General features: G+C 39.6%; 1 protein-coding gene across 1 annotated transcript in view; it reads right to left on the bottom strand.

Moving 5' to 3' along the window:
• Window positions 1-24,042, bottom strand: part of ARHGAP6 (Rho GTPase activating protein 6) — a 182,552-nt gene extending 158,510 nt beyond the window's left edge. Inside the window, exon 1 of the mRNA XM_042457757.1 lies at window positions 23,950-24,042. Coding sequence (XP_042313691.1) covers window positions 23,950-23,988 — 39 coding nt within the window. The 5' untranslated portion in view covers window positions 23,989-24,042. The remainder of the gene's footprint in view (window positions 1-23,949) is intronic.
• Window positions 24,043-26,372: the final 2,330 nt, after the last annotated feature.

The raw sequence follows: 26,372 nt of genomic DNA, 5'->3' as shown, positions 1-26,372 counted from the left end.
AAAAAAAAATCTTACATATCATAAACCTCATAGATTCAAAGGGGTCAGGCTGCCCCTGGAGTATTTTGCCCCCAAATTCCCCCTGTTACCTGTGCTCTCTCCACAACACCAACAGGTAGCTGCCTTCCCACACAATTCCTGTTCGGTGCCTGGCACTGCTGCTGAAATCACCATAAGGTGCCCAGCCATGTTATTGATGTTGTGCACCTCATTCTTTACAGTCAGTGCAGAGAGCGCCAAAAAAAAAATCAGAGCAAAAGGTGAGGTTTTAAAATTCTGGTTAAGGGAGAAAAGGCCGAATTGAGTGCAGATATCATGGAGACAACCTATGCAGGGTTTTGGCCCTATGTCATGTAAACAGGACTCAGCAAGCATGGGGGGAGGTGTGTTGGAGTAAATGGAGACAAGCTCTAAGCTGACCCTTTGTGTCACCCCACACCCCGCCAGCCCAGAGTAGAGAAACGCAGAGAAGGCAGTGGTGGGGGTCAGGCAAAGTGAGCCATTAAAGAGTCAACCAATCGGGGCTGTGAAAAGTAAGAATTTGTGGGTGAGAAGGGCTAAGCTTAGTTGTAAACCTCTTAGACACTGTTAACTCAGTATGAAGCAGTATATAAATGAAGCTGTTTTGTTTTTTGTGGTTCCTCAAAGTGGCAACATCTGAAAGTTTCACTTGCCCCAACTTAGGTGTAGGAAAAGGGAAGCCAACTAACCTCACCAGAAAAATGTTGCTTTAAGGCATCTGGAGCATCCTGAAGCAGTTCCCAAAGGCACCTCTTGCCTTCTCCCAAAGGAAAAGGAAAAGGCTCCTCTTCTCTGTTATTCTGCTTTTGCCCATCTCTTCTAAAGGACACAGCAGCAAAACTACTGCAGTGTGACTACACCCTGGGTTAAAATAAAGCAACCTGTGTAGCTGGTATAAAAAGTTTCTATCGGGAGTAGACAGCAAATATTCTGGAATAAACAAAATGTGTATGGATTTCCAAAATAAAATCAGAAAGAACAGGAACAAAATTTAGGACTTTCTGGTCTTTTAAAATGACTTTGGATGCACAGTTTGCAATCCACACTGGCCTCCTAGTCCCACGCTGATCCCAGAAATTGGCTGCAACACCAACAGAGATTGTCAACACCTTTGGGGGTGAGGCTATTTTCTCTCAGCCTTGCTGCTGGCTCCAGAAGTCTTTTCTTACAGCTTTCACATCATTGGGGCAGTACATTCACTCCAAAGTAAACACTTTATTGGAGCTGTCTGTGGTGCTGAATTCTATCCCCCAATAGGCACAGCACCTTGGATACCTCCTTTAATGTTTGGACTAAAACTCAGAGTAGATTCCCTGCCCCATTGATGTGGGAGCCACCAGATGCCACTAATGGCATGAAAGTACCATGGAAGGGGAAATTAGATGTTCCTGCTTCTCTCTGGGCTCGACTTTCCAAATAGCTTCTTGCTTATGCATAGGCACTACAACAAATGAGCGCCTTGAAATACACAGCTCTGGGGCCACCTACTGAGCCCAGAGGAGGGCAAATTATTATCTACTTCTGCAGGAGATGACTGAGAGGCATTATTGTAAACAAAAGAAAAGCCTCTGCCACCCATCAAACAGTAATGAAAAAGTAGGGATTTAGTGCTGAGATGGCAGCTGTAACAAAATACTATAATCATCCTAAAATTGTTTTCACACCTTAAATGCCTCATTACTGTTGGTGACTGAACCTAGAAATTTCCACCAATGTAGCTTACCTGGAAAAACTAAGAAAAAATCAATTTGAAAAGAACCCCCTATTTTTGGAAAAGCAGAAAAGAAATACTTCACAGTAGCTTTCTTTTCTGTGAAGGTTACGGTCACCCTCGCTTACTTTTACTCTGCAATCATGAACCTCTTTGTCACAGGCAGGAACAAAAGAATGACAAGGTGGCAGGCACAAATTTATCACCAAAAATCAAATTTCATACAATGACACAATACTGCAGCTTGAAGTGTGGGAGTAGTAAGAAAAGCAGCATTACATTTGAACCATATCTCCTTGGCACCACTCCCTTCTCACATTTTCTCAATTTATTAACAAGAACTCATTTACATCAACTTGTACTGGCTTTACAGTAGAGAATATTTCTAACAATAACTTCCCACAATCTCCAAAACTTATCTTTGAATATGCTGCCTTTGTAAAGTCTTTGTTCAATATATAAAAACTGGCCCATATTTCTTTTTTCTAATCTAACTAATGTTCTAACTAATGTTGAGACTGTAGTCTTACCAAGGCTGCTTACCATATAAACACGCATAAGTGCAACTGTTTCTTAAAGTAAGTTACCAGTGTGGGAGACTACCATGAAGCAGGATAGTCAAATTCATGTCTCATGAGCAGTGTGATACAACAGGCTTACTGCCTTCCCCATGGCAATAGGGATAACAACTCAATGCCTTTTCATTTTCATTGCATTCACAACATAGGTTTGTCCAGAAACTGGAACATTCAAAATGCTTAATATTTAACCTGTGTCTTGCCACACCAGGGTGCTGTGCTGTCTCACCACGGGGGGGGGGGGGGGGGGGTGTGGAAATTTGAAAGCTGCTCAGCCCACCCTCCCCACAGCAGAGAACCACTGAAGGGACAAAGGCAGGCTGGTTGGCTGGGCTTGAGCATTGCTGTTTAATCTGCTCCAGCTGCAAACTGGCAATAAGAAGCAGGAGAAAAATCTTCCTTTCGCCTCCAGTGCCTCTGAGGGAAGGTTTAACAGATAGCGTAATTGTTACTGGTTCAGTGTTCAGGTATCCTCATCCTCTTCCCCATCATCAGGGTTTTAAATCTTGAGTTAAATTTTGGGAATCTGTGGCAACAAAGGATATTTAAGGAAGTCCCTGGGAAAGAAAGATTAAGTACCACTATCTTAACACATTGTGCTAACCATTACTGAAATTCATAAACCGATTACTATAATCTGTTTACATTAATATGAATCTAAATTTTTGACATAAATTAATAATAACAATAATAATAATATTTATTTATTTATTTCTACACCACCTCTTCAATAGAATAGAGACAGATTACAATAAAAAACACAACACAATAAAATAGTCCCATTATCCCCCCATCCTTAAAACTAATCCACATAATTATGATACAACAATATAAAATGCAATTAAAACCATTTAAAATAACCATCACTGAAGCAAGACATCTTCGGGAGTCACTGGAGCAATCCATATCAGTGGGGCTGGAGCGATCAATCAAGGAAAGCCTGTCGGACGAGATCCATCTTGACGGCCTTTTTATAACCGTCAAGATTGGTGATATGTCAGATCTCTTCTGGCAGGCCATTCCATAATTTAGAAGCAGCAGATAAAAAGGCCCTCTGGGTAACCATAGCCAGCCTGGTCTTTGTTTGCTGTAACAGGTTTTTCCTAGAGGACCTAAGTGTGTGGGTTGGATTATATGGAAGAAGACGTTCCCACAAGTAAGCTGGACATCTTGTATTGTGCCCGGAAACTAATAGGTAGTCAGTGTTATATAGTCACTTCTAGATTTTCCAGCGACTAATCTGTCTGACATATTTTGGAATAGCTGAAGTTTCCAAACTAGGTACAAAGGTAGTCCCATGTACAGCGCATTATAGAAGTCAAGTTGTGAGGTTACCAGTGTATGTACCACCATTTCTAGGTGCCCTGGCTCCAGGAAGGGTTTCAGCTGCCATATCATTTTTTCTCAATTTCATACATTTTTAAACCTACATTCACAGTTTCTTAACTGAATTGATGAGTATCTTGTTGTTGCTGCTGTGGTTGTTGTTTGCCATCAAGTTGGTTTTATTTATGACAATCCTATGAGAAATCTCCATGAGTCCCAGACATCAGCCTGCTGAGGTCTTATAAATTCAAGGCAGTGTCTTCCTTGATTGAATTAATCCACCTGTGATGTGGTCTTCTTCTTTTCCTGCTATTTTCCACTTTACAGTCTTTCCCTTCTCATTTCACAGCATGTCCAAAGTATACTAGCCTCAGTTCAGTCATTTTGGCTATTAGGTAACGTTTAGACTTGATTTGCTCTCAGATTTGTGATATGCTATAACTCTCTTCCAACACCACATTTCAAACAAGTTGATTCTCTTTCTGTCTTTATCACTGTGGGGTTTTCACGCTCCTACACAAAAATCAGGAATACTATGTTCCTGACTTTCATATTTAATGATATATCTTTGCACTTGAGAATTTTATCTTTTTCATAGCTACATTTCCAAATCTTAGTTGTCTTCTGATTTCTTGACTACAGTCTTCATTTTATTAATAACAACCAAGGTATAGAATTTTTTGTAACTATTCTGATGTCTTCAAAACCTCTTTAAAGTTATCTCATTAATCTGTAGTCATTTTTTCTTAATATTCCCCTATAGATCGGCTTTTGCACTTTAACTGTAATTCAAGCTCCCTCTTGTTTTCATTATGTCATCTGCATATATCTTTCATGTTCCTGACCTCAATTTTCACACCTCCTTTTTCTACATCTAAGTCCACTTTCTATATGGTATATTCTGTATATAAATTAAAATGCAGCATTATCTGATCCTCTTGCACATAGGGAATCTTTCAGTTTTTCCATATTTTGTCCTGACAGTTCCTTCTTGCCTAGAATATAGACTATGCATCAGACATTGTGGCAAATCCATTTCTTTTAAAAGGAACCATATTTCTCATGATCTGCACAAACAAAGGCTTTGCTACAATCTATAAAGCATAGGTTGATTTTCTTCTGAAATTATCTGGTGTGTTCCATTTTCCAACTTATGTTTGCAATATGAGCCCTAGTGCCTCTTCTTTTTCCAAACCCAGCTTGAATTTTTTTTTATATATATCCAGCTCTATATATGACAGTGCCAGGGCTGGGGCATGGCTATTTATCAAACCTATAATTTCCTTACAACCTTAATTTCCTTACAAATGTACAAAACACCCTACAAGCCAATTGACAGCCTCTGCTTGTGAAACATTCTGGACCCATTCTTCCTCTTCCAGTATGTGGTACTGTATTGCATTTTTATGTGCATATGGACAGAGAGAACCAAATGGAAATCCTGAACTTCAAAGTTGGCACCAGGCTCCAGCTTGGAGTCATGTTGGCAACAAGACCCAAGGTCTTAGATTATGCTTCTTGATAGCGAAAAGCTAATGTCTATAAATTGTTCCTTCAAATAATCAGCATGTAGGAAGTAATAGTACTAATGTAGGAAGTAATAGTACAAAAGTAGACTCTTAATTTACAAATGTTTTGAACTCAATGGAGTAAGCCATGCTGTCTCTCTCCCTGCAAACTGTTACTTCTGCAGTAGGGAAGCAGATGAGAAAGCCAGTGGTCAATATACCACGTGTGGAAAATTTGCTTGTAAGGAACACTGTGGCATTTCAGTGACTTGCTTTGGTTGTCTGTAGAGTGGCAAAAAGAAATGTTGGTCACTTTTTTTTACAGAAAATGAAGCATGTTGCCTCCTCAAAACAAATGCTACAACTCACATGAATAGTGTTTGAATTTTGTGGAATATGCTTCATGGTACACCCATAAACTCTCACATGGATATGAGGCATTTGTATCCCTAAAATACCCTTGTTTTTCTATGGGCCCACTCAACAAATATCCTTAGTGCCATTTTATTTTTAATCATCTGATTAAAGTAGGTAAAGTAGTCACCTTGAACTATTTAGGGCACATAAACATGACTATAAGAGTATTTTGTATCTCACTTGAAGGAATCTGAACCACTGAAGGGTCAAGGTTGGGAAAGAGTCATATGTCACTTTGTACAGGAAAGATAATATTTTGTGTCATAGTGTAGAAAACAGGCAGGAATTTGGGAGATTGGCAACTTTTTAATATTTATCCACAGTTCTACGAAGTTTAGCTCCTAGCTGGTTAAAAATGGAATAGAAAATTATGTTTTGACTGGACATAGTGTATTTAGGCTCCAGCACACATGACTTGAATAAAAATCCTTTATGCAAAGACACTTATGCCTAGTTGAACTAAAACCATGTTTGCATCAGGATTAATGCTGCTCCAAAGAGTTATGCCATTTCCTCTTAGGTAATGAGCAATAATCATCCATTGAGATTTCTGGAAGCTTGAATGAAAACAATATGTTTTAAGTTAATAATGAAGGAAATTTGTTTACAGTCATGACTTGAACAGCACATCAGTAGTAGGAGGAAAATCCTTCTTTCTTGTGAGCTCACTTGGCCTTTGGACAAAAAATCTTCTGTTTCCCAGAAAACACACCCATGGTTTCTTATTGCCATGTCTTTGCTTGAAATCCTCTCTAAATTATCTCCTATCTAAAAAGGATACACATGTTTTAAAATATATTTTGTCATTATTCTTCAAATGGCAGTCTTCTTGATATATCATAAAAATAATGTGGATATCAAAGGTTTCTTTAAAAACACACACCAAAGAAAGCAACTGTGTACTTATCTTTGAGTACTGATGTGGTTTACAGTAGTTTTGGCAAAGAATGGTAACAGAAATAAAGCCTCAGATGTCCTGGACACAAAATGTTGTGTACAGGTCATTCATAACTGAATGTGAGGTTCCTGTGGAAGTATATACTTCTGGAGGCTGTTGCTGGAAAATCTGGAAGTGATGAAATGTTTCCCAAACTGCTCAAATGCATAAGAGTATGGAAAACTAGCATAACACTCATGACATATATTGAAGTATATTCTTCTTTTTATTTTATTACAGTGCTTGCTATATCACAGGCTTACTGAAATAAGCAACAGCTCATGGGGGCTCCACATGTGAATGTGCCCAGATCTTGGCAGACTGACCCAAAGTGAACTTCACATGTTTGCACTCTGCTGGAGACTTACCTGGCTTGACAAACTTAGTAGCTACTGTTTTTGCAAATCTTGATAACTACAATCAAAGGACACCCGTTAGGTGAATGCGGCAGTACTGTACCTGCAAAGCAGTGAGATTTGCTTTAATCAGCAAACAGGAATATAAATATAAAAAAGGAATGTAAATATCTACAGTGAGTAGGTGAGGTCCTCCATCATTCTAGCATGACCTGTTTTCTCTCCTCTGTTAGAAGGTTAATTACATTGTGCTTAGATTTGTCCTTTTTACACATCCATGGTTGCCATGTTCTTCTCTCCTCTCACAGGGTCATCTGTGCGTGCTGTACAGCTTTGTCTCACAGCCTTGATAAAGAGGATGGCTAAAGGAAAACAATGCAGCAATGGGATTATCTGCATATCTCTGTGTGGTGGCATTTACATCTGTCTTGATTTTTTGTTTAGAAAGTAAAATGGCCATAAGTAAAGCCAGTCTTCACTAGTATGCCCAGGGTTACTCTGTTCTATAATATGCAAAAGCAAGGGTTATTTAATTCTAAACAATTTTATGAACATATACAATTTAAATGTCCATAGGTACTGCCACTGGTGACTGCCATGCTTATTTATGTTAGCCTTCCCCTCTTTTCCCTTTGATGGGATATGGAAGTGCTTGGTGTATACTGAGTGCTACTATGCGTATATTTAGGAAGGCTTGTGCAATAAACCTTAATATTTCCACTACAACTTCTTTTTCTCTCTTCAACAGTAGAGAAAATCCACTGAAAATTCCATTCTAGTATCAAAATTCCATAGTAATTCTGTCACATTTCAATTACTGCATCCTTTTTTAAAAAACAAACAAACAGTGAGATGAGGAGAAAACCACAAACATTTGTTCACCACATAGTCTTTGTACTCATGTTCCTAATTCCAGATGTTGTGGCAATGTTGCTGTTATTAATGGCACAGAGTCTTATGTTGTACATGCTCAGAAATTCTACACTGAGCACTGAAAATGTTAAATTGCAAGGGCAGAAGCTCCAAACAGGTTAAAAGTATCCTGAAAGTAGAAGTAAAAATTTGGTTCTCAGGATTAATGCTTTGAGGTTCATAGGCGGGATACAAACAGCCATATAGTACGTATTCTATACGTACTAGGGTTAGGAAAGGGCGGTGCTTCTGAACCCCCCTAACCCTAGTACGTATAGAATACGTACAAGATGGCAGCACCCCTTCCACATGGGCACCGCCATCTTTATGTACTGGACGCATAGCATCCAGACGTGTCGCGGCGCCTATGACGTCGCGAATGCGCCAGCGGCGCCTCGCAACGTCATAGAGGCGCCGCAAAAAGAAGCTCCGAAATGGAGCTTCTTTTTTGCTCCGCGCGGGAGCCGCGCGGTTTGGCTGCTACAGCTCCAGTGCGGAGCAAATGGCGCCGGCGGGAGACCGCTGCAAAGCGGAGGTCTGTATCCCGCCATAGTTTACTTTCATTGCTTTTCTTTTTGTTTTTCTTCTCAACTTTGAACCAGACATTACAGGGAGGAAAAGATGAATGCTCAGTCCTATCATGCTCTCCATTACTCTGGCTTTGTTCCCTATGATCAGCTTCCTGATCACCTAATCTAAACCTCTGTAGTTAATGATGCAGGACATTTTCTTCACAGTACAGATATTTGTTTGCTTGTTTCTTTTTAATTAAATCTATATCTGAGCTTTCTGCCACAAATGCTAACTATCAGTACTGCAACGAATTCAGCAAGGAACGATAAAATTTTAAACCCATACACAATTAAAACACAGAGATGAAGCTCCATACTGATGGCCAAGACTAGACCAGGTGCTGATTGTGGCACAGACTGCGAACTACTCATTTCAAAAATAAAAGTAAAACTCAAGAAGAGATCAAAACCAATCATCATACCAAAATATGATTTCAACAACATTTCCACAGAATTCATTGACAATATAAGGAATATAAGGATTTGCAGTACTAAGAATAATAGATCTTGAACCGGAAGAGCTTTGGTCTAATGCCATGGACATAATAAAAGAAGAATGTATAAAGACATTTCCAACAGCCAAAATGAAAGTGAAGAAACCATGGATGACAGATAAAACACTACATCATAATACTACCATCAGGGTTCGACTTGGGGCAAATGGGTTCTATCCGATAGCATCCCCACAGATAGAGGTGTATGCCAGGGTTGTCTTCTGGCACCGTTTTTATTTAATTTTTATATTAATGATGCCATCCAGGCCTTAAAAGGATAAAAAAAAATTCCCAGCTACTATTCAGGATAATAAACTTTCAGTGTTGGTATATGCCAACGATTTTGTTCTGATCTCGGTCACCTTAATTGGAATGTACAGACTCTTAAAGAAGCTAAGTGAATGCTGTACAAAGGAAATGTTAATAGTTAATCACTCCAAAACCAAAGTTGTGGGTTTTTTTAATATTAGTTATTAAATTCCATTTATTCACTCTCTCTTCCAATACATCTTCTAACGCTTAACAAAGACACGACTTCCTTCAGTCAAACCTTTTTCCGTTTCATTTTCCCAATCCTTCTGCTTGTCTTATATCATCTTATGTAATATTTCTACTTAATTTTGTGTTCTTCACTATTTTCCTATTTCCTCATCTTACTTTCCATATTATCCGCACATATTCTTAACTACTAATAATTCCCTTCTTTTTTCCAATTCTTTCTTACTTTTCTTAAGTGTCTTTTAAATTATATTTTGTATGTTTTGCCATTTTTCCCTTATGAAATCATAAAGTTTCTCCCAATTTTTTGTATCTATTTTTCCTCTTCCTCTCGTTTTGGACTTTCATTTGTATTATCTGTCAATCTTTTTTTAATTATGTCAATTTCCATAATTTCTAACAATTTATGTATCCATTCATCAATTTTGATTTCTTTCTTTATTTTCCAATATCTAGCGTAGATCAATCTAGCTGCAGTCAGCTTATAAAAGATCATTTTACCAAATATCTTTTCTTCTTTATCATCTATCATATTCAATAACAGTATTTCCAGCTTCAGTTTTAACTCTACTTCAAATATTTCTTTGATTCCATTATTTATCATATTCCAAAACCTTTTAGTTTCTACACATTCCCACCAAAGGTGAAAAAAGGTGCTCTTTTCCCTTTCGCATTTCCAGCAGATGTTTTGTCCCCCTTCCCATATATTTTATACAATTTATCAGGAGAGAGATGCCATCTGTATATGATCTTATAAAAATGTTCTTTTATGTCTTGGCTTACCATGTATTTTAATCTTTTTTTCCATTATATTTCCCACTGTCTTAATTCCAGTGGTTTCCCACAATCTTTCGCCCACTTTATCATATTATCTTTTATTTATTTCTTCTTCTCATTGATCTTCCAACAATTTTTTTATATAATCTAGATAACATGGCAGGTTTCTCCTTTAACATTATTTCCTCCAAATTTTTCATATTTTAAGCAATGTCCATTTTTTTTAATCCATTCTAAATCTAGATTCCATTTGATGATAAAGAAACCATTCACATCTTATTTGATCTATTGATTTCATTTCCCATTCTTTCTTATTTTTCTTTAGAATTTCTTTATATGGTAACCAATTCTCTTTCTTTTGGGGGTCAGTATTAAACAATGCTTCATGTGAGGATAACCACATCAGTATATGAGGGCATATCTAACTTTTGTATCTTGCCCAAATTCTATACAATGACGCTCTAACATAATGATTTTTAAAATCTTGATTCATTTTCCCATAGAATAGATATGCGTGAAAACCAAATCTTAGATCATATCCTTCCAATTTAAGTAATTTCTTTTCCTTCAATTTCAGCCATTCACTTATCCAAACTAAAACACATGCTTCATAATATATTCTTATATTTGGTACAGCCAACCCCCCTCTTTCAACTATATCCTGCATATAGTTTTGTTTTATTCTTGGCTTTTTCCCGTCCCATATATAGTTGTGGTTTTGGGTAAAAAAAAAACTTCATCAGTGGAGCCTTGAGGCAAAATCTATTGATCAACAATCCTATTACAATTACTTGGATTTATGATTTCAATCTAATTTGTCATGGAAAACTCATTTTGTTGCTACTAAGCTAAAATCATCCCTCTCTATAAATTCTCTGTTGAAATTCCATAGACTTCAAGGAGGTCATTTAGTAGCACCTACTATCAAAGTTATCGAGGAAAAATTGTTCCTCAGTTATTATACGGAGCAGAAATTTGGGGATACAACAGTGTCTGAAATTTAGAAACCGTTCAGAACTTATTTTTAAGATCCCTGTTGGCTGTACCTAAGTCTACCCCTGTCTCTTTTCTGAGAGCTGAAGCAGGCCAAACTACTCTTCAAGCTAGTACTCATACTGCTCTTGCTTTCTACTGGCTAAAGTTGTTATCCATGAGTGATTCCAGGCTCCCCAAAAATGTATTTTATAACAAATATCTGTTAACTCTCCTAGCTCCTGGGTACGTATCGTTAGAACAATATTGCAGAACTATGAGATTAATGTGGACTCACTTCCAAATTATGCCACCCGTAGAGTTAAGCAACTGATTAAAGAGAAAATTTATCTTGCTTCCAAATGGGCCGATCTTCTTTCACTCTTGAACTCTTCTTTTTCTTTTTGGTACCCATTGTATAAGACATTGTTTGGGTTAGAGCATTACTTTAATAATCTTACTCTGGCCCCTGCTAGAAAAGCATTTACTGCTCTAAGGTGCCAATGTATGCCTTCTGCCTATTTGATGGGCAGATATAATAACACACCTGTCCATCTAAGACTATGTATCTGCAAAACTGGGGAAGTGGAGAATATCGAACATTACCTTTTACGTTGTCCTCTGTATATATCTCCTAGACAAAGGTTTCTTGAATGTATTTTAAAATCCCTTTCCGATAGATCTTGCCTTCAGCAGATTTGTGTCCTTTTGGCCGGCAACAATGTATTTGTTACTTCAATGGTAACAAAATTTGGTTTAACTGCTAGCAAGATTAGAATCAGTTTTCTCGATCGGAATGACGGCTAGAACCATTCTAGTTTTATGTTTCTATTATTTTATCATTTATGATGTATTATTGTTTTTTGTTGATGGGTCTCTCTTACTAATTTTACCATGTTGTTTTATTTGTGGTTTTTGTGCCTTGATTTTTTTATACTGTTTTTGTATTTACTGTTTGGATCCATTTTATATTGTGACAGCTTTTAGCTTTTAACAATAAACTTCTTTATGATGGAACAAAAAAAAAAGATAAAACACTACAAGCAATAAAGGAAAGAAGAGAAACAAAACAAAAAGGAGATGGACCGGGACACTCTACAACAATAAAAATAACATAATTCAAGACCAAGAAGGAATAAAAAGTCAATTGATGCAATACATGGAAGAGTTATATAAAAGAGATGACAACATGAAGGACACATGGCCATGTGTGATAAAACGCCATAGGCTCCAACCATACATGGTCCAAGCAGGGTTCAGGAAAGGAAGAGGCACCAGGGATCACATTGCAAATATATGATGGCTAATGGAGCGTAGCAGGGAGTTTAAAAAAATCAGCATGTGTTTTAGAGACTATAGCAATGCCTTTGACTGCATAGATCATGAAAGACTATGGAATGCCCTTAAAGACATGGGAGTGCCAACACATCTGATAGTCCTAATGAGAAATCTGTACTGAGGACAAGAGGCTACTGTTAAGACAGAACATGGAGAAACAGAATGGTTCCCAATTGGCAAAGGAGTCAGACAAGGGTGCATCCTATCATCCTACCCATTCAACTTATACATAGAACATATTGTAAGGAAAGCAGGCTTGGAGATGAAAGAGGGAGGAGAAAAAATAGGAGAAAGAAATATCAACAATCAGATATGCTGACGACACCATAATACTAGCAGAGAACCTCACAGGCCTGGAACAACTACTTAGGAAGACCAAAGAACAAAGTGCAAAGGCAGGTTTAGTGGTGAACATGAAGAAAACAAAAATAATGACCACAGAGAACTTACACATATTCAAACTAGACAATGAGAAAATATAAACAGTAAAAGAGTTCTCATATCTGGGATCAAACATTGATCGGAACGGGGACTGCAGCGAGGAAATCAGAAGAAGATTAAGAATGGGGAGGGTGTCTATGAAAGAACTAGAACAGATTCTAAAATGCAAAGACATACAACACAGCACAAAAGGCATAATCATACAGGCCACTGTATTCCCTATTACCATGTATTGCTGTGAGAGCTGGACAGTCAAGAAAGAAAATAAGACAAAAATCAATTCATTTGAGATGTGGTACTGAAGGAGAGTGCCAAGGATTCCATGGACAGCCAAAAGGACAAACAAATGGGTCCTAGAGCAGATGAAACCAGAAATACTCCTAGAAGTCAAGATGACAAGACTTAGGCGGGATACAAACCGCCGCTTTGCGGCGTTCCCCCGCCGGCGCCATTTGCTCCGCGAGGGAGCCGCAGCATCCAAACCGCGTGGCTCCCGCGCGGAGCAAAAAGGAAGCTGCATTTCGGAGCTTCTTTCTGCGGCGCACGGATGATGTAGCGAAGCGCCAAGGGCGCATTCGCTACATCATTAGTGCCGTGACACGTCTGGACGCTATGCGTCCAGTACGTAAAGATGGCGCCGGCCATGTAGAAGGGCCGGCGCCATCTTGTACGTATTGTATACGTACTATATGGCGGTGTGTATCCCGCCTTAGACTGTCATACTTTGGACACATCATGGGAAGGAATGAATCACTGGGAAAGACAATAATGTTAGGAAAGGTGGAGAGAAGTAGAAAGAGAGGAAGGCCACATGCAAGACAGATGGACTTCAGTAAAGAGACCACGAACATGAGTTTGCAAGGAGTTGGGCCAAGCAGTAGAGGACAGGGCGGCCTGGAGATGTCTCATCCATAGGTCGAGATTGATGCAAAGGCAGTTAACAACAAGAACAATTTTTCTGTTTGTTTATTTCCCCATCATTCCCCATGAATGACTTAAGATGGATATCATAAATAGCCTTCTACACTAACTGTTCTACTCCCTTCTATGCTAGTCTTGCATAGCTAGGATTCCACAAACTCTACCTTAAGAACTATGAAACAGGAAGAAATAATGGTGACTAATATACAATAAACCCCATTAAAAGCAAGACATCTGGCTTTCCTTTTGTCAACATGGATGCATTAAGAAACTTCTAGTTTGTTGCACATAGAGAAGAGAGTTTTGATGCCATTAGTACACTGAAAGGCAGTTCAGAGATGTCATTTAGGGTCACGCTTCCTGCTAGAAATGAAGCTTCAAAGTGTTGACTTCTTTGGTCTAGAGCTGGGGCCTCTGTAGGGAAAATCTGATAGTATCCTCTGCTAATCAGCCCAAGTCCCATAAAGCAACAAAACACATTGGCAGTAAAAATGAGGATCAAGTCTGCCGAAGTGGGTGATCAGATTCTTGCAACTGCAAACCAAATGACAATTACTTTCTTTTAGTCTCTTTCCAAGTGTAGTTAAAGAAACTACAAAAATAATACTGCCCTGGAAGTTCAAGTTAACCATTTTTGTTTATATGCTTGCAAAACTACAATTTATAGAATATTCAAATGCAGCTTAAGGATTATTGAAGTGAATAGCTGGTTTCTTCATTCATTCACTACACATGGGGCCACTACTTTAAGGTGCTGCGGGGGGGGGGGGGGGTGTCTTGGACCAGATGCACTATGTTCACCAATGATCTGTAACTTCAAATGAATGCAACTGAGTTCTGCCAGTTCAGAAATGGGTAAACTCAATTGCAGTCAAAACTGTATTGTAGGTTTTCAGGTCAGGCTCCAACTGGTCCCATGTGCTGAGAAGATGCAATCACTGGTTTTGAGCAGATGTAATTTCCCTCCCTATGCATTTCCTGTGTACCCATAAAGGGTGTTCTACTTTACTCTATCACCTCACACAAGCCAGCTTTCCATGCCATTCAAAACAAAGCTTTCCTTGCCTTCATATTGAGGAGGGAGCTGACTTGTTTTCTGCTGCTCCAGAAACTAGGACCCAGAGCAATGGATACAAGCTACAGGAAAAGGAAGACCTTCCTGACAGTAAGGGCTGTTCAACAGTGGAACACACTCCCTCGGAGTGTAGTGGAATCTCCCTCCTTGGAGGTCTTTAAGCAGAGGCAGGATGGCCATCTGTTGGGGGTGGTTTGACTGAGAGTTCCTGCATGGCAGAGGGTTGGACTGGATGGCCCTTGCAGTCTCTTCCAACTATGATTCTATGATTCTGAAATCCACATCCTCCAAGATTTGCTTCTTCTATCTCCTCAAAGGAGGATTTTTTTTAACATTTCAAACCCACCTAATTCCATGAGTATATGATACCGTGAACAATTTTAAAGGCAGCTTACAGTACAAGAATATAAAGAAATATAAAACTATCATATGATAAAATATTAACAATAAGCTAAAAATCACAATGAAACAAATAACTGTAACAAATAACAAATAAAAAAGGACAGATGATGATGATGATTTGGAAGTGAGGAGGAGGAGGAGGAGGACTGTAAGCCTGAGGACAGGAAACTGTCAATTTAACACTGTAAGCCGCTCTGAGAGCCTTTGTGGCTTAAGAACAGGGTATAAATACTGTAAATAAATTAATAAATAAATAAGATGATCCCTGACTTCAAATGAAGTTTTTCAGTGCTTCAAGAAACACAGCTCAGTGTGACTTCAGAGACAAAACCACACCCTTTCCTTATTGGAACAGGCACAGGTTTCTGGAAAACACAAGGATTGACTGCTTATAAAAATATGTGGCACTCTGCCTAAAATGATTTCATATCATGCACTCCTGGAAGGTTTTTGGATAGACCAAAGATCAGACTCATTATATTTTTAAAAAATTACTTTAAGGATTAAGATTTTTTTAAAAGGCCCTTTATTCAATATTGTTAAATATTTAATGGAATATTATTAAACATACAATACAGTACAAGGAAAAAAAACACTCAATTTTTCTTAGTTTTCCAAACTGTTCTGTATCTGGCCTGGGGGGGGGGGGGGGGGAATCCCTGTATTATGCATATGTTTTTGCAGGGAAGGGGAGACCTCATGGAAGGAAACATCAGGACACACATTTGGAAGGGAAAAGGCCACAACTTTACTAAGTACAGCTGATGGGTAGGGTTGTTCAAAATGCATGAGTCTGTATCTGACATTGACCAACCCCTGTTGTTTGATGAACCAAGTTGCTGATCCTAGCCAGGTCTCGGGATGACAGAAAGGGGGTATGCGATTGATCACATGTCTGTATGTTTGCCTCTTTGTCACTGGAGGATGCCAATAAAGAGTTGCCCCCACAATGGCAATACCTCACCGCTCCCAGCATCCCCGGGTCCCAGTGGGACTCCCAATCCTGTGATATGCAGCACAGGAAGCCACACCCATCAGATTTATGGCCCATGCTACCACCATAAAAGAACCCAACTGGAATGGTGCCAAGCTCCCGGTCAGGTGGCCTTATATAGCTTGATGCACCACTCGGGCGAGATAGTGGGTGGACGTTCCACCTCCTTCCAGCCTCTCAGCCAATCAGGGAGGCTGCCGCTGGGCAAAGGGGAAGTGCTTCCGGCCACAAAGCCCTCTGGGAGCCATAGTCCCGAGCGGTGGCTGGAAGTCCCACCCACCAGAGGCCCGGGGAGCCAATTTGGTCCCAAGGATGACTCCCAGAGCCTTCTGGGAGTGTGCCAGAGCTCAGACCTGGGCAGAGAAGCCACCATGGGCCCAATGCCTCCCCCCCCCCCCCCAGGAACTTGGCTGGCCTGGTAAGTCAGGCAGCTCTTTTTTCTACAACCTCTCATCCTCATAGCAGGACCCTTCATTTCTTTATTGTCATGGAGAGAGGAACTAGGATTTACATTGAGAAAGATGTTTTCAATACTGTACTACTGTGCAAGTTTTCAAAGACAGCTGCTTAGACAATACTGTATATAAGAAAATGTCCTGCCTTGAGTCTGAATAGTAACAGCCATTTACTCATTTGTCAAACCAGAAAATGTTCTGTTTTACACTAATTCACGCAAATCTTCAGAAAAACCTAGGAATGACAATTCCTACTGCAATACAGTTGACCTGCTGTATCCATGGATTCTGCATCCACAGATTAAACTACCCACAGCTTAAAAGTACTCACCCAAAAAATAAATTCAGAAAAAGCAAACCTTGATTTTGCCATTTTTAAGGGACACCATTTTACTATACCATTATATATAATGGGAATTGAGCATCCATGGATTTTGGTATCCATTGTGGGTCATAGAGCAATGGTTCTCAAACAGAGAAGTGGCACCCTGGGGGGGAGGGTTGTTCAAAGGGGGGGCATGAGACTTGGAAGCCCTGATCCCTCCTCCTCTTCACAAATGTTTTTATGTGTAAAATTAACACATGTTTTGGATTAAATATAGAACTTACTTAAATAAAACTGCTCTTATTTGAATGATGTTATTTCCTTATAAAATGTTAAAATATTAATATTCATGAATGCAAATGAAATTATACACAAAATAAACAAAATATTTTTATTAATATACTCCATCAAAGGGGGGGGGGTTATGACATCCGCATGTAGATGTAAAGGATCCCAAAGGTAAAAAGTCTGAGTACCACTGCCCTAGTGGATACCAAGGACACATTGTATTTGACACCTTTTGTACATTGGAATCACTGGCACTGTATCTCAAGTCCAAAGAGAGGAACTGCTGAGGTTTGAGTTGCATGGCAGGAGATGTACCAGGAACTGTCTTCTAAATTTTCTGTCTAGAAGGGGTGAGGATGGTACAGACTGGTGTTGACTGTGTGACACCTGGCTGGCACTTAGTTGGTACAATGAACAAATAAATGTAAATCCTGTGGCCTGAACATACCAACTAGCGGGTGTGCTTTCCATTCTCATGCATGCACTGATACAAAACATACACTAGAGCAATAAAAAGACAGATTGCATTCCCCCACCCCAGACAGGAAAAACTCAAGAAGCAGTTCTCTAGTAAGATGGCACTCAAGTCTTTGTCCTTAGATCCATTGTCTAACCTTGAACTTTTCAGGATGTTTTAAGTATCACTTAGCTTTCTATAAAGCTGTAGCTTTGCACATTTATATGAATCTTTGGGGAGCTGCTTCTAATTCACAGGACTGGGTTGCAAGATGCAACCAAGATGTTACACACAAAAATATTTAATTCTAGATAAGTAGCCTGATTTGAATTCACACTTGTGAATACAGGTAAGAATGGGAAAAGTGATAATAAAGCCTTGATAGCTTTCTTGCCTGCTTGTTTTCCATTCCAAATGTTTTCTAGCCACTCCCTTTCTCCCAGCTGGGATTTAAAAAAATGAATCATGGAGTACAAATTTTCAAACACCCTCTAATTCCAAATGCAAAAGAATGCCTACTTAAAACACATCATTCCATAAGTCCTCCAGTTTCTAGCTAGAAAGCCATGTACTCTCAAGGCCCCGATGAAGCACTGACTATAAACTACAAACGATGTAATGGGAAGCACCGAATTCAGAGCAGCTTATTCCATCCTGGTTCCTTCCTGATGTGTTGAACTATAACTCCCATAATCCCAGCAAACACATCTAAAAGTTTAAAGGGCAATATGCTAAGGAAGGCTGAAACATCCCTTTTTTCCTGTTTCATGGTAGTCTGTAACATGAACAAAGAACACCTTTTGCAATGACACTTCCCATGCACTGAATTCAGTACAGTTAAAGATACACATGAAATATCCTAGTGGCTGCCCATTTTCCATAACTACTATTTATATTTTGTTTGGATAAACATTTCATGGCCAGAGTTAAGCAGATGGGGGCGGCTGTATAAATATTCCTTAATTAACAAAGACTTTCAGAAAGAAGCTCATTTTGATAAACATTTTTACCCCTGTCCAACTGATCTTTTTACCTCCTCATCCTCTGTCTAGCTGGAATTTTTAGTAGCATTAACATTGTTTTATATCTTTACAAATGACTTAGATGATGGAATAGAAAGCATTCTTATCAAATTTGGATACGACACTAAATTGAATGGGGATAACAAATACCTCAGAGGAATTAGAATTCAAAATAACCATGAAAGAGTGGAGAGTGCAGCCCAAACTAACACAATGAATTTCAACAGGAAGAAATGTAAGTTATTATATCTCACCAGGAAAAATGAAACACACAAATATAGGATGGATGACACCAGGCTTTAAAGTAGCAGATGTGAAAAGATCATAGGGATATTAGTAGACTACATACTAGACATGGGTCAAAGCTGTAATGGGGCAGCCAAAAAACAGCAACAATGTAATCCTAGGCTGCATCAACAGGAACATATCCAGATTGGGGGAAATAGTAGTGCCACTCTATTCTGCTTTGGTCAGACCTAACCTGGAATATGGTGTCCAGTGCTGGCCACAACCAATCAAAAAGGATATTGACAAGCTGGAACATGTTCAGAGAACAGCTTATCTTCTGATGCTCCAGAGATTAGAACATGAATCAATGAATTTAAATTATGAGAAAAGTGATTCTGCCTTAACGTTAGGAAGAATGTCTTTAAAATAAAATCTTTCAAACACTCTCCTTCTTCTGGGGTCTTTAAATAAAGGTTGGAGGAGCATCTTTCAGGAGTGCTTTAATTGCGACTTTCATGGCAGGGGTTTGGAGTAGATGGTTCTTGCCACCCTTTCCAGCCCTAAAATTCTGTGCTAAAATGGTAAAGAGAGAAACACAGACTTTCAGTGTTGGGTTGCAGCATCATGTCTGCAGTAAAGAATGCTATAAGCTTGAGCTAGTAGGCAAGAATGGGATTGTACTCTAGCCAATCCCTAATTGTAGCTGTGTGTGCCTGCATATAAGCCAAGTAACCATAAACTGCCTCCAGAATTTCATATTAGTGTACATTTATGAACACCAAAACAGAAAGAAAAGGGGAGAGCAGATAAATCTGTCTCACCTACTCCTCCAGCATGTTAAAATATAGCTCTATAAGTTTGGCTACAAGATGGAAATCATTAGGGGAAAAAATGGAGGCTGGAGAAAGTTATCACTGGATACATTTTGGAAGAAGCCTTAAAGTCCTCCCTGCAAGCTTTATTTTTTTAAAAAGCAAGCATTGCTACCATCACAACTGCAAAATAAAACAAAGGAACTCCACTACCACCCAGTTTTTATACACTAGCAATGCAGTCGATTTAGGACATGATAGGGAATACAGCTTTATTACAAGTAAAATCTACAATAGAACAGCCTAAGTGCTGTATAGTTATCAGGCATACTTATCAACACACGCATGCCTGCTTTTTCTTGAGCGTAAGCAACAATATTGCAACAGCCAGCAGCTGATGAAAGAGGCCAGCTCAAACATAAATGTATGCTGGAGTCCAAAAACTTCAGAAGAGTTTTTATGAATATCAGACTCATCTTAAATCAACAGAAATCAGTGTTGGAATCTACAGCTGCAACAACATTAATATCTGCTAGAAGAGAGTTGTTTTTACTCTTATGTGAACTCAAGAGATATTTGCAGCTTTGCTTTTTGTTATTATCATGCCTCTCTGTGTCAGATAAAGAAACTGCTTTACTTAGTAACAACATTAGCTCATGCACACTCTGGAAAAGATATATAACAAAGAATAACTGAGATCTCAATTCAAATTAAGCTCTACCCATTAATTTAATGGGTGCAACTGACTTTTCTTCTAATTCTCTATCCACACAATGGGAATAACCTTATGTTTCATAAGTTATTGAAAGCTAAAAGGCTGAAAAGCAATTTATATATTAAGTATGCAGAACTTGAATAATATGAACCTTTTTGTTATTGGTAACAATAAAACCTCTGAGATATATACAGTATGTTGTATGGAATGACAGAAGGGTTTGTATGACTAATCGGAATTGACTTCTTGCATAACAAAAAGTCCCAGATAGCAAAACCTAACTGGTAACAAACACTACTGAAATGCTTATTACAGCCCTAGACCAGTGGTTCTTAACCTTTTCTTTACCAGAGGACCCCCCCCCCCCTTTAAATATGTTTTGTTGCTTCAGACAACCAAAGCTGAACTCAAGATTCAAAAGCAGTAATAATAATAAAATATAACAATAACTGAACTATTAACATGAATGCCTGAGCACTGAACCATTAACAACCATTAACACCATCCATTAAATCTTCCATAAAAGGCATGGAAGGGAGAGAGAAGGCTTTTCTCCTTCTTCTGGCCAGTTTGTAGCTGGAGCAGACTGAATGGCAACACACAGGCCCAGCCAGCCAGCCAGCCTTTGCCTTGGCTCCTGACATGTGGCTGCTCAGCTCTGAGGAAGAGGAAGGCTGAGCTGCTGGGTGACAGCAGAACAGCTACATGGTAGGAGTCAAGGCAAAGGCTGGCTGAGTCTGTGTGCTGCTGTTCAACCTGTTCTGAGGCTGAAGAGTAATAAACGCTGCTCCCCAGAAGTGGGAAAGCAAGAACCACTATCCAAATAGGGACTTGTGCACATGGAAGTCCATAACTCTGCTGCTCTTGCATGCCCTTCCAGCTCAAAGATTCTGTGATTCTGTGGTTCTATCAAGCCCTTCTGAATGCTTTGATGGTATCTGAAATGAAGTGGAAAGTAGAAAAGAGGCAAAGGGGAGGGGTTGAGGTCCAATGGAAGCAGCCCCATTGTGAGGCAGAGGTGTCATGGTGCCAAGGCAGGAAAAGTAGGTATAGAGCTATTGGCAAGAAAGGAGAGGGAGAGGAGGACAAGGGAGGACTCAGGGCAGGCAGGCAGCGGCGGAAAGCTGCATTGTGTGTAAATGACTTGGTTACTCTGAATAGGTCAGTTGACACCAATGCTGAAGAGGGATGCCAAACACTTTGCCACTAGCTTGCTGGGTCATCTACTACTTCTTTCTTACCCTCCCTTCTTCTTCCATCTTGGTCTCCTCTCCTCCTAATGAATGAGGCAAAGGGGAGGTGGGTGCTTGAAGCATTTCTGATAAGAGAATGGACTGCTCCCAGTTGCAAAGGAGAGGAGTAAGAGGGGGAAAAAGAGCAAAGGCTGACTGGCTGTCAGCTCTGCTGTAACTCAACTGCTCAGCCCAGTCCTCTTCATAGCAGAAAGGCCACATGTCTGGCAAAGTACAGGCCCATCCAGCTAACCAATCTTTGCCTTGGCTCCCCTGTGAAGACATCACAGCCCATGGGGGTTCCTGAACCATAGCTTAAGAACCTCTGCAGTAGACCATATTATTTTTGCATGTGATTGTTATATGTTCTGCCTATTATTCTAAAGTGATTCTATTATGCACATTTTAAAACTGAGAATGAAGCACAATTAATGGAAGCATAGCTTTCTCAAGGACGGTTCTACTTTCAACAAGAAGCTCAAAATGTCTCCTTCAGTCTATTAAAACTTGGTTAAATATCTTCTGAACCAGGTTTATCTCAACTGCAACCTCTCAGCAAAACAAACCCAAACCTAAATACAGTAGTAAATCAAAAAGAGTTCAATTAACAGTCTATAGTGTTCAGATAGCCTAGGAATAAAGGCAGTGTTGTTGAGTGCTTGGCATGGCACAAAGTATGGCTTTCTGGGTTGTGCTGAGTTTGCTCAGAAACAGCACTTGAAAACAATGAGTTATAAGTAACATAATAACAGTAAAGAGTCCTTTTTAAAATGTAGTGGGTGACAAAGTCACATTTTCAAAATAATAAGCTACTAGAAGTACAAGAAATGTTTTCTACTTATTTTTAAAGGCTACTTGAAAAGAGTATTTTAAAATCAATTTGGAGCAGAACTTTTGAAGATATGCGCCAGCCTCTTATCAATCCTGTGCTAACAGGATTATAACATAATGAGGAACTCCCCCCCCCCCGTGCAATATCAATGTAACAAACTCATTTCCTAGGAGTTACATAATGAATTACTTTTATAAAATCACTCATCATGCCCTGGTCACAAGCTGTGCATATCTGTTCTAATTCCAACAAGTAGTTGCAAGTTAGTAAAAGATGGGGAAGAGATCGCCAGCTAGACAGGACCTATGCTATAAATGCTATTATTTCAAAAGTTCATTCTTGGAACCCACTTGAAATAATGACATGTTTTTTCAGTCCATTCATTGCAAGAAACTGCATTTACAATCAGTCATAGAAAACTGCCTTTAGAAGTGTCCCATCACCTGATGTGGAAGGACACAGGCCACATCCTCCCAACACCACACTAATCGCATTCCCTTCTACATCTGTAGTCACAAATACTTCTAAGGAATCCTTCCTCTTAGTGACAGTGGGGACTGGAGGCATCATGGAATAAATCTCTTCTACTGCACTACAAACAATTCCAGACTATCGCCCACAATGCTTTGCTGTATAATGATGGTGGGGTGACCACAGCAGAAGTGGGAGCTCCTACAGGAAAAATGGACATACACTGGCATCCCTCATGGTCTTCCACATGAGGGAAGCATCTCAACCTGTCCAATAGGAGGGCTGGCCCTGGTTGGAAGGCATGCACTGCACCCATACATTGAAAGCTACCTCATGCTTCAAAGTTTACACCTTATTCCTGTGTTCCTGTCAACTCTCAACAAAAGGCTTCCTGTGCTTGAACACAAGCAAGCTTTTGAAATTTTTCTTCAAATAGTGGTTCAGTGGCCCCGTACAGACAGGCCAAAATAAAGCTGCTTCGAGTCACTTTGGAGGTATGCTTTTTAAATGATGCATGCGTCCTAAGAGGCCAGAAGCCATGCCAAAGCCACGCTCCAGTCCTAAGGTCTGGACCACAGCTTTGGCATAGCTTCTGGCCTCTTAGGACGCATGCATCATTTAAACAGCATACTTCCAAAGTGACCCAAAGCAGCTTTATTTTGGCCTGTCTCTATGGGCCCTATATTCCCAAATATTCTTTATACTTTACTATCTAAATATTATTTTAAAAGAACAGACATATGTTGGTTTAAATGTATGTCATCTAGCATGACCACTTGTTGAAAGTGATTAGTGGGGCTCTACATATTGAAATTAACTTTTCATGGAATACCAAAAATGAAATATTTTTATATAGTCCCACCTGTGCCTTCAGCATGGCAAAACATAACAGATGTGGCATATTTTGGTTTAGTTGTTTTTCATTCTGACCATCCTGATAACTTCTCTTGGCTGTCCTGAGATGATATTCATATTGCAGGTCTTCAGAACACTCCTGCATTATGGGTAGTTTTTCTTCCATGAGTTTAGTGAAGCTTGGCAAGTTTATATTGTTAGTTTTTTTGTTGAAGTACCAGTTCTTTCTGATTTGTTTAAAGGAGTATTGCCTTTCATTTAAGATAGAAGAGGCTCCTTCACCAGCAGAGAGAAGCTCTGCTATCAGGCTAAACTGTCTCCCAGAGAGACCATAATTACATTTGTGGAATGTTGTGGGGGCCTGACATGACAGTATTCCATACTTCACAGTATTCCAGGGACAGAACTGCAACCTGGATCTAAATCATGTCCCTCATTCTAGAAGGGAACCTTTACAACACCAGCTTTGAGATGGCTTAGGAAAATTCCCTCCCATTACTTGCAAAGGAAGGAAAAGTTTTTTAGACAACCAAGTTCTGTTGGAAAATATAAAGAAGTAAAAATGAACTAACAAACCCAGACCATCCCACCTCCTGCACTGAAACCATGTCAGAAGGCTGAAAGCACTATTCAAAAGGTTTTGTTGAAGAGCACAAAGCATCCGGAAATGTTTATTGTGAACTACTAGAGTTGTAATCCATAGATCACTCTCTAAAGGAAGCGAAGTGTAAAATGCAGGGCAAAGGGATTGTGGGGCAAAGGGATTGAAAAGCTGGACAAATTAAACATAACTTAGTACAAACGTTTTTCCAAAATATTTAAAGCCACTGATAAAGGCACTGAAGGATAAATTCAGTGATAAAACTGTACATCAGAAAATGCCACTAGCAGTGCAAGCCAAGAACAACTTAATAGTCTTCTGTGCCATCTACTGGCAAGTTCTGGTATACTGAAAAACATACATTCTTCATATATAATCCCATGATTTTGATTGTTTGAAGGAACAATTTTCCAATTCTAGTATAATATTTTGTATATATAGATAGTAGTATACTTTTTGTGTACAGTTTTTGTATATACTGTACTCTAAGCACTACTACAGTCTGTTGAGAAATAGGTCCACCCTTACGGTTTAGGCTTTGCATTTAGTGTTTATCAATCCTTCTGGAAAATGTGTGTAGCCTACTGAAAACCCAATGGTTTTTTTAAAAATTATTTTTATAAGAACTCTCAAAAATCTTCCGAGCTTCAAATTCTCAAATTAAGTTCTGGAAACAATGTGGAAACCAAAGATTACACCAAATCTGTTTAGCCATAATTCTTACAGTCAAATCGTAGAATCATAGAGCTTGAAGAGACCGCAAAGCCCATCTAGTCCAATCTTCTGCTGTGAAGGAATACCCAATCAAAGCACCCCCAACAGATGGCCATCCAGCCTCTGATTAAAAACCTCCAAAGAAGGAGACTCCGCCACACCCTGAGACAGTGTATACCTGTGAACAGCTCTTACTGTCAGGAAATTCTTTCTAATGTTGAAGTGGAGAGGCTACAAAGAGGCATATAGACCAAGTCTTTGCTCTTTATCTCAGAACTACTATCCATATTTTCCAGCTCCTCCAAAGTGCTATAGAGTATCAACACAGCCACCATTCTGGATGACCAAAAGCAGCTACATATCACTTCTACATCTCAGGTCATTCATGGTGGTTTCATTGTGGGGACACCCCACCCCACCAAAAAAACCACTATGTAATTGTCCTGTGGAAATTTTTTCTTTAACTCTTAAAAGGTCTTTTTAAACTGATACAGGGAAGAGTCTGGCATATAAGTGATTAGGTCTAGGGTTGCCATTAGTCCGGACCTCTAAAACCGGGACAAATGTAGGACAAAATTTTCAAATGTAGGACATTTTTTTTTTTTTTTTTGGTCCTACATTTGAAAAAGAGCCTCTCTGAGGGGAGGATTCCTTCTCTTCCTGGGCTCCGTTGGAGGCAGCCCAGGCAGAGAAGGAATCCGCCCCCAGGGAGGCTTTCTTTCCCCCCTGGGCTCCATTTCTGCAGGCGGAGCTCAGGCGGGGAAAGAAGTCTGGCCTTGGCAGGCGAGGCTTCTTTCCCTCCCTCGGCTCCAGCGGAGCCAAAGAGGGGAGGGAAGCCCCCGCGCTAAAGGAGAGAGGCCTACAGGGGCCTCTCTCTCTTTCCCCCGCCACCGCTGTTGCAGACTTTGCAACAAAGCCCGAGGACGGGGGAAATCCCAGGGGCGGGGCCAACCCGGGGTGGGACCGTGCGGACCCACCCAAAACCGGGAAAGTCCCGCCCACAGGCGGGATATGGCAAGCCTAATTAGGTCCAAATAACTCCTGCCTAAATAATATGCCCATGCATTCTGAAAAATATTTAGGGAACTAAAAAAAAATCTTTTAAGTCTTCATGA

This window comes from Sceloporus undulatus, chromosome 3 (assembly GCF_019175285.1).
Source record: "Sceloporus undulatus isolate JIND9_A2432 ecotype Alabama chromosome 3, SceUnd_v1.1, whole genome shotgun sequence".
NCBI lineage: Eukaryota > Metazoa > Chordata > Lepidosauria > Squamata > Phrynosomatidae > Sceloporus > Sceloporus undulatus.
Note: the sequence above shows the minus strand (reverse complement) of the source record. Positions and strands in the feature narration are given on the sequence as shown.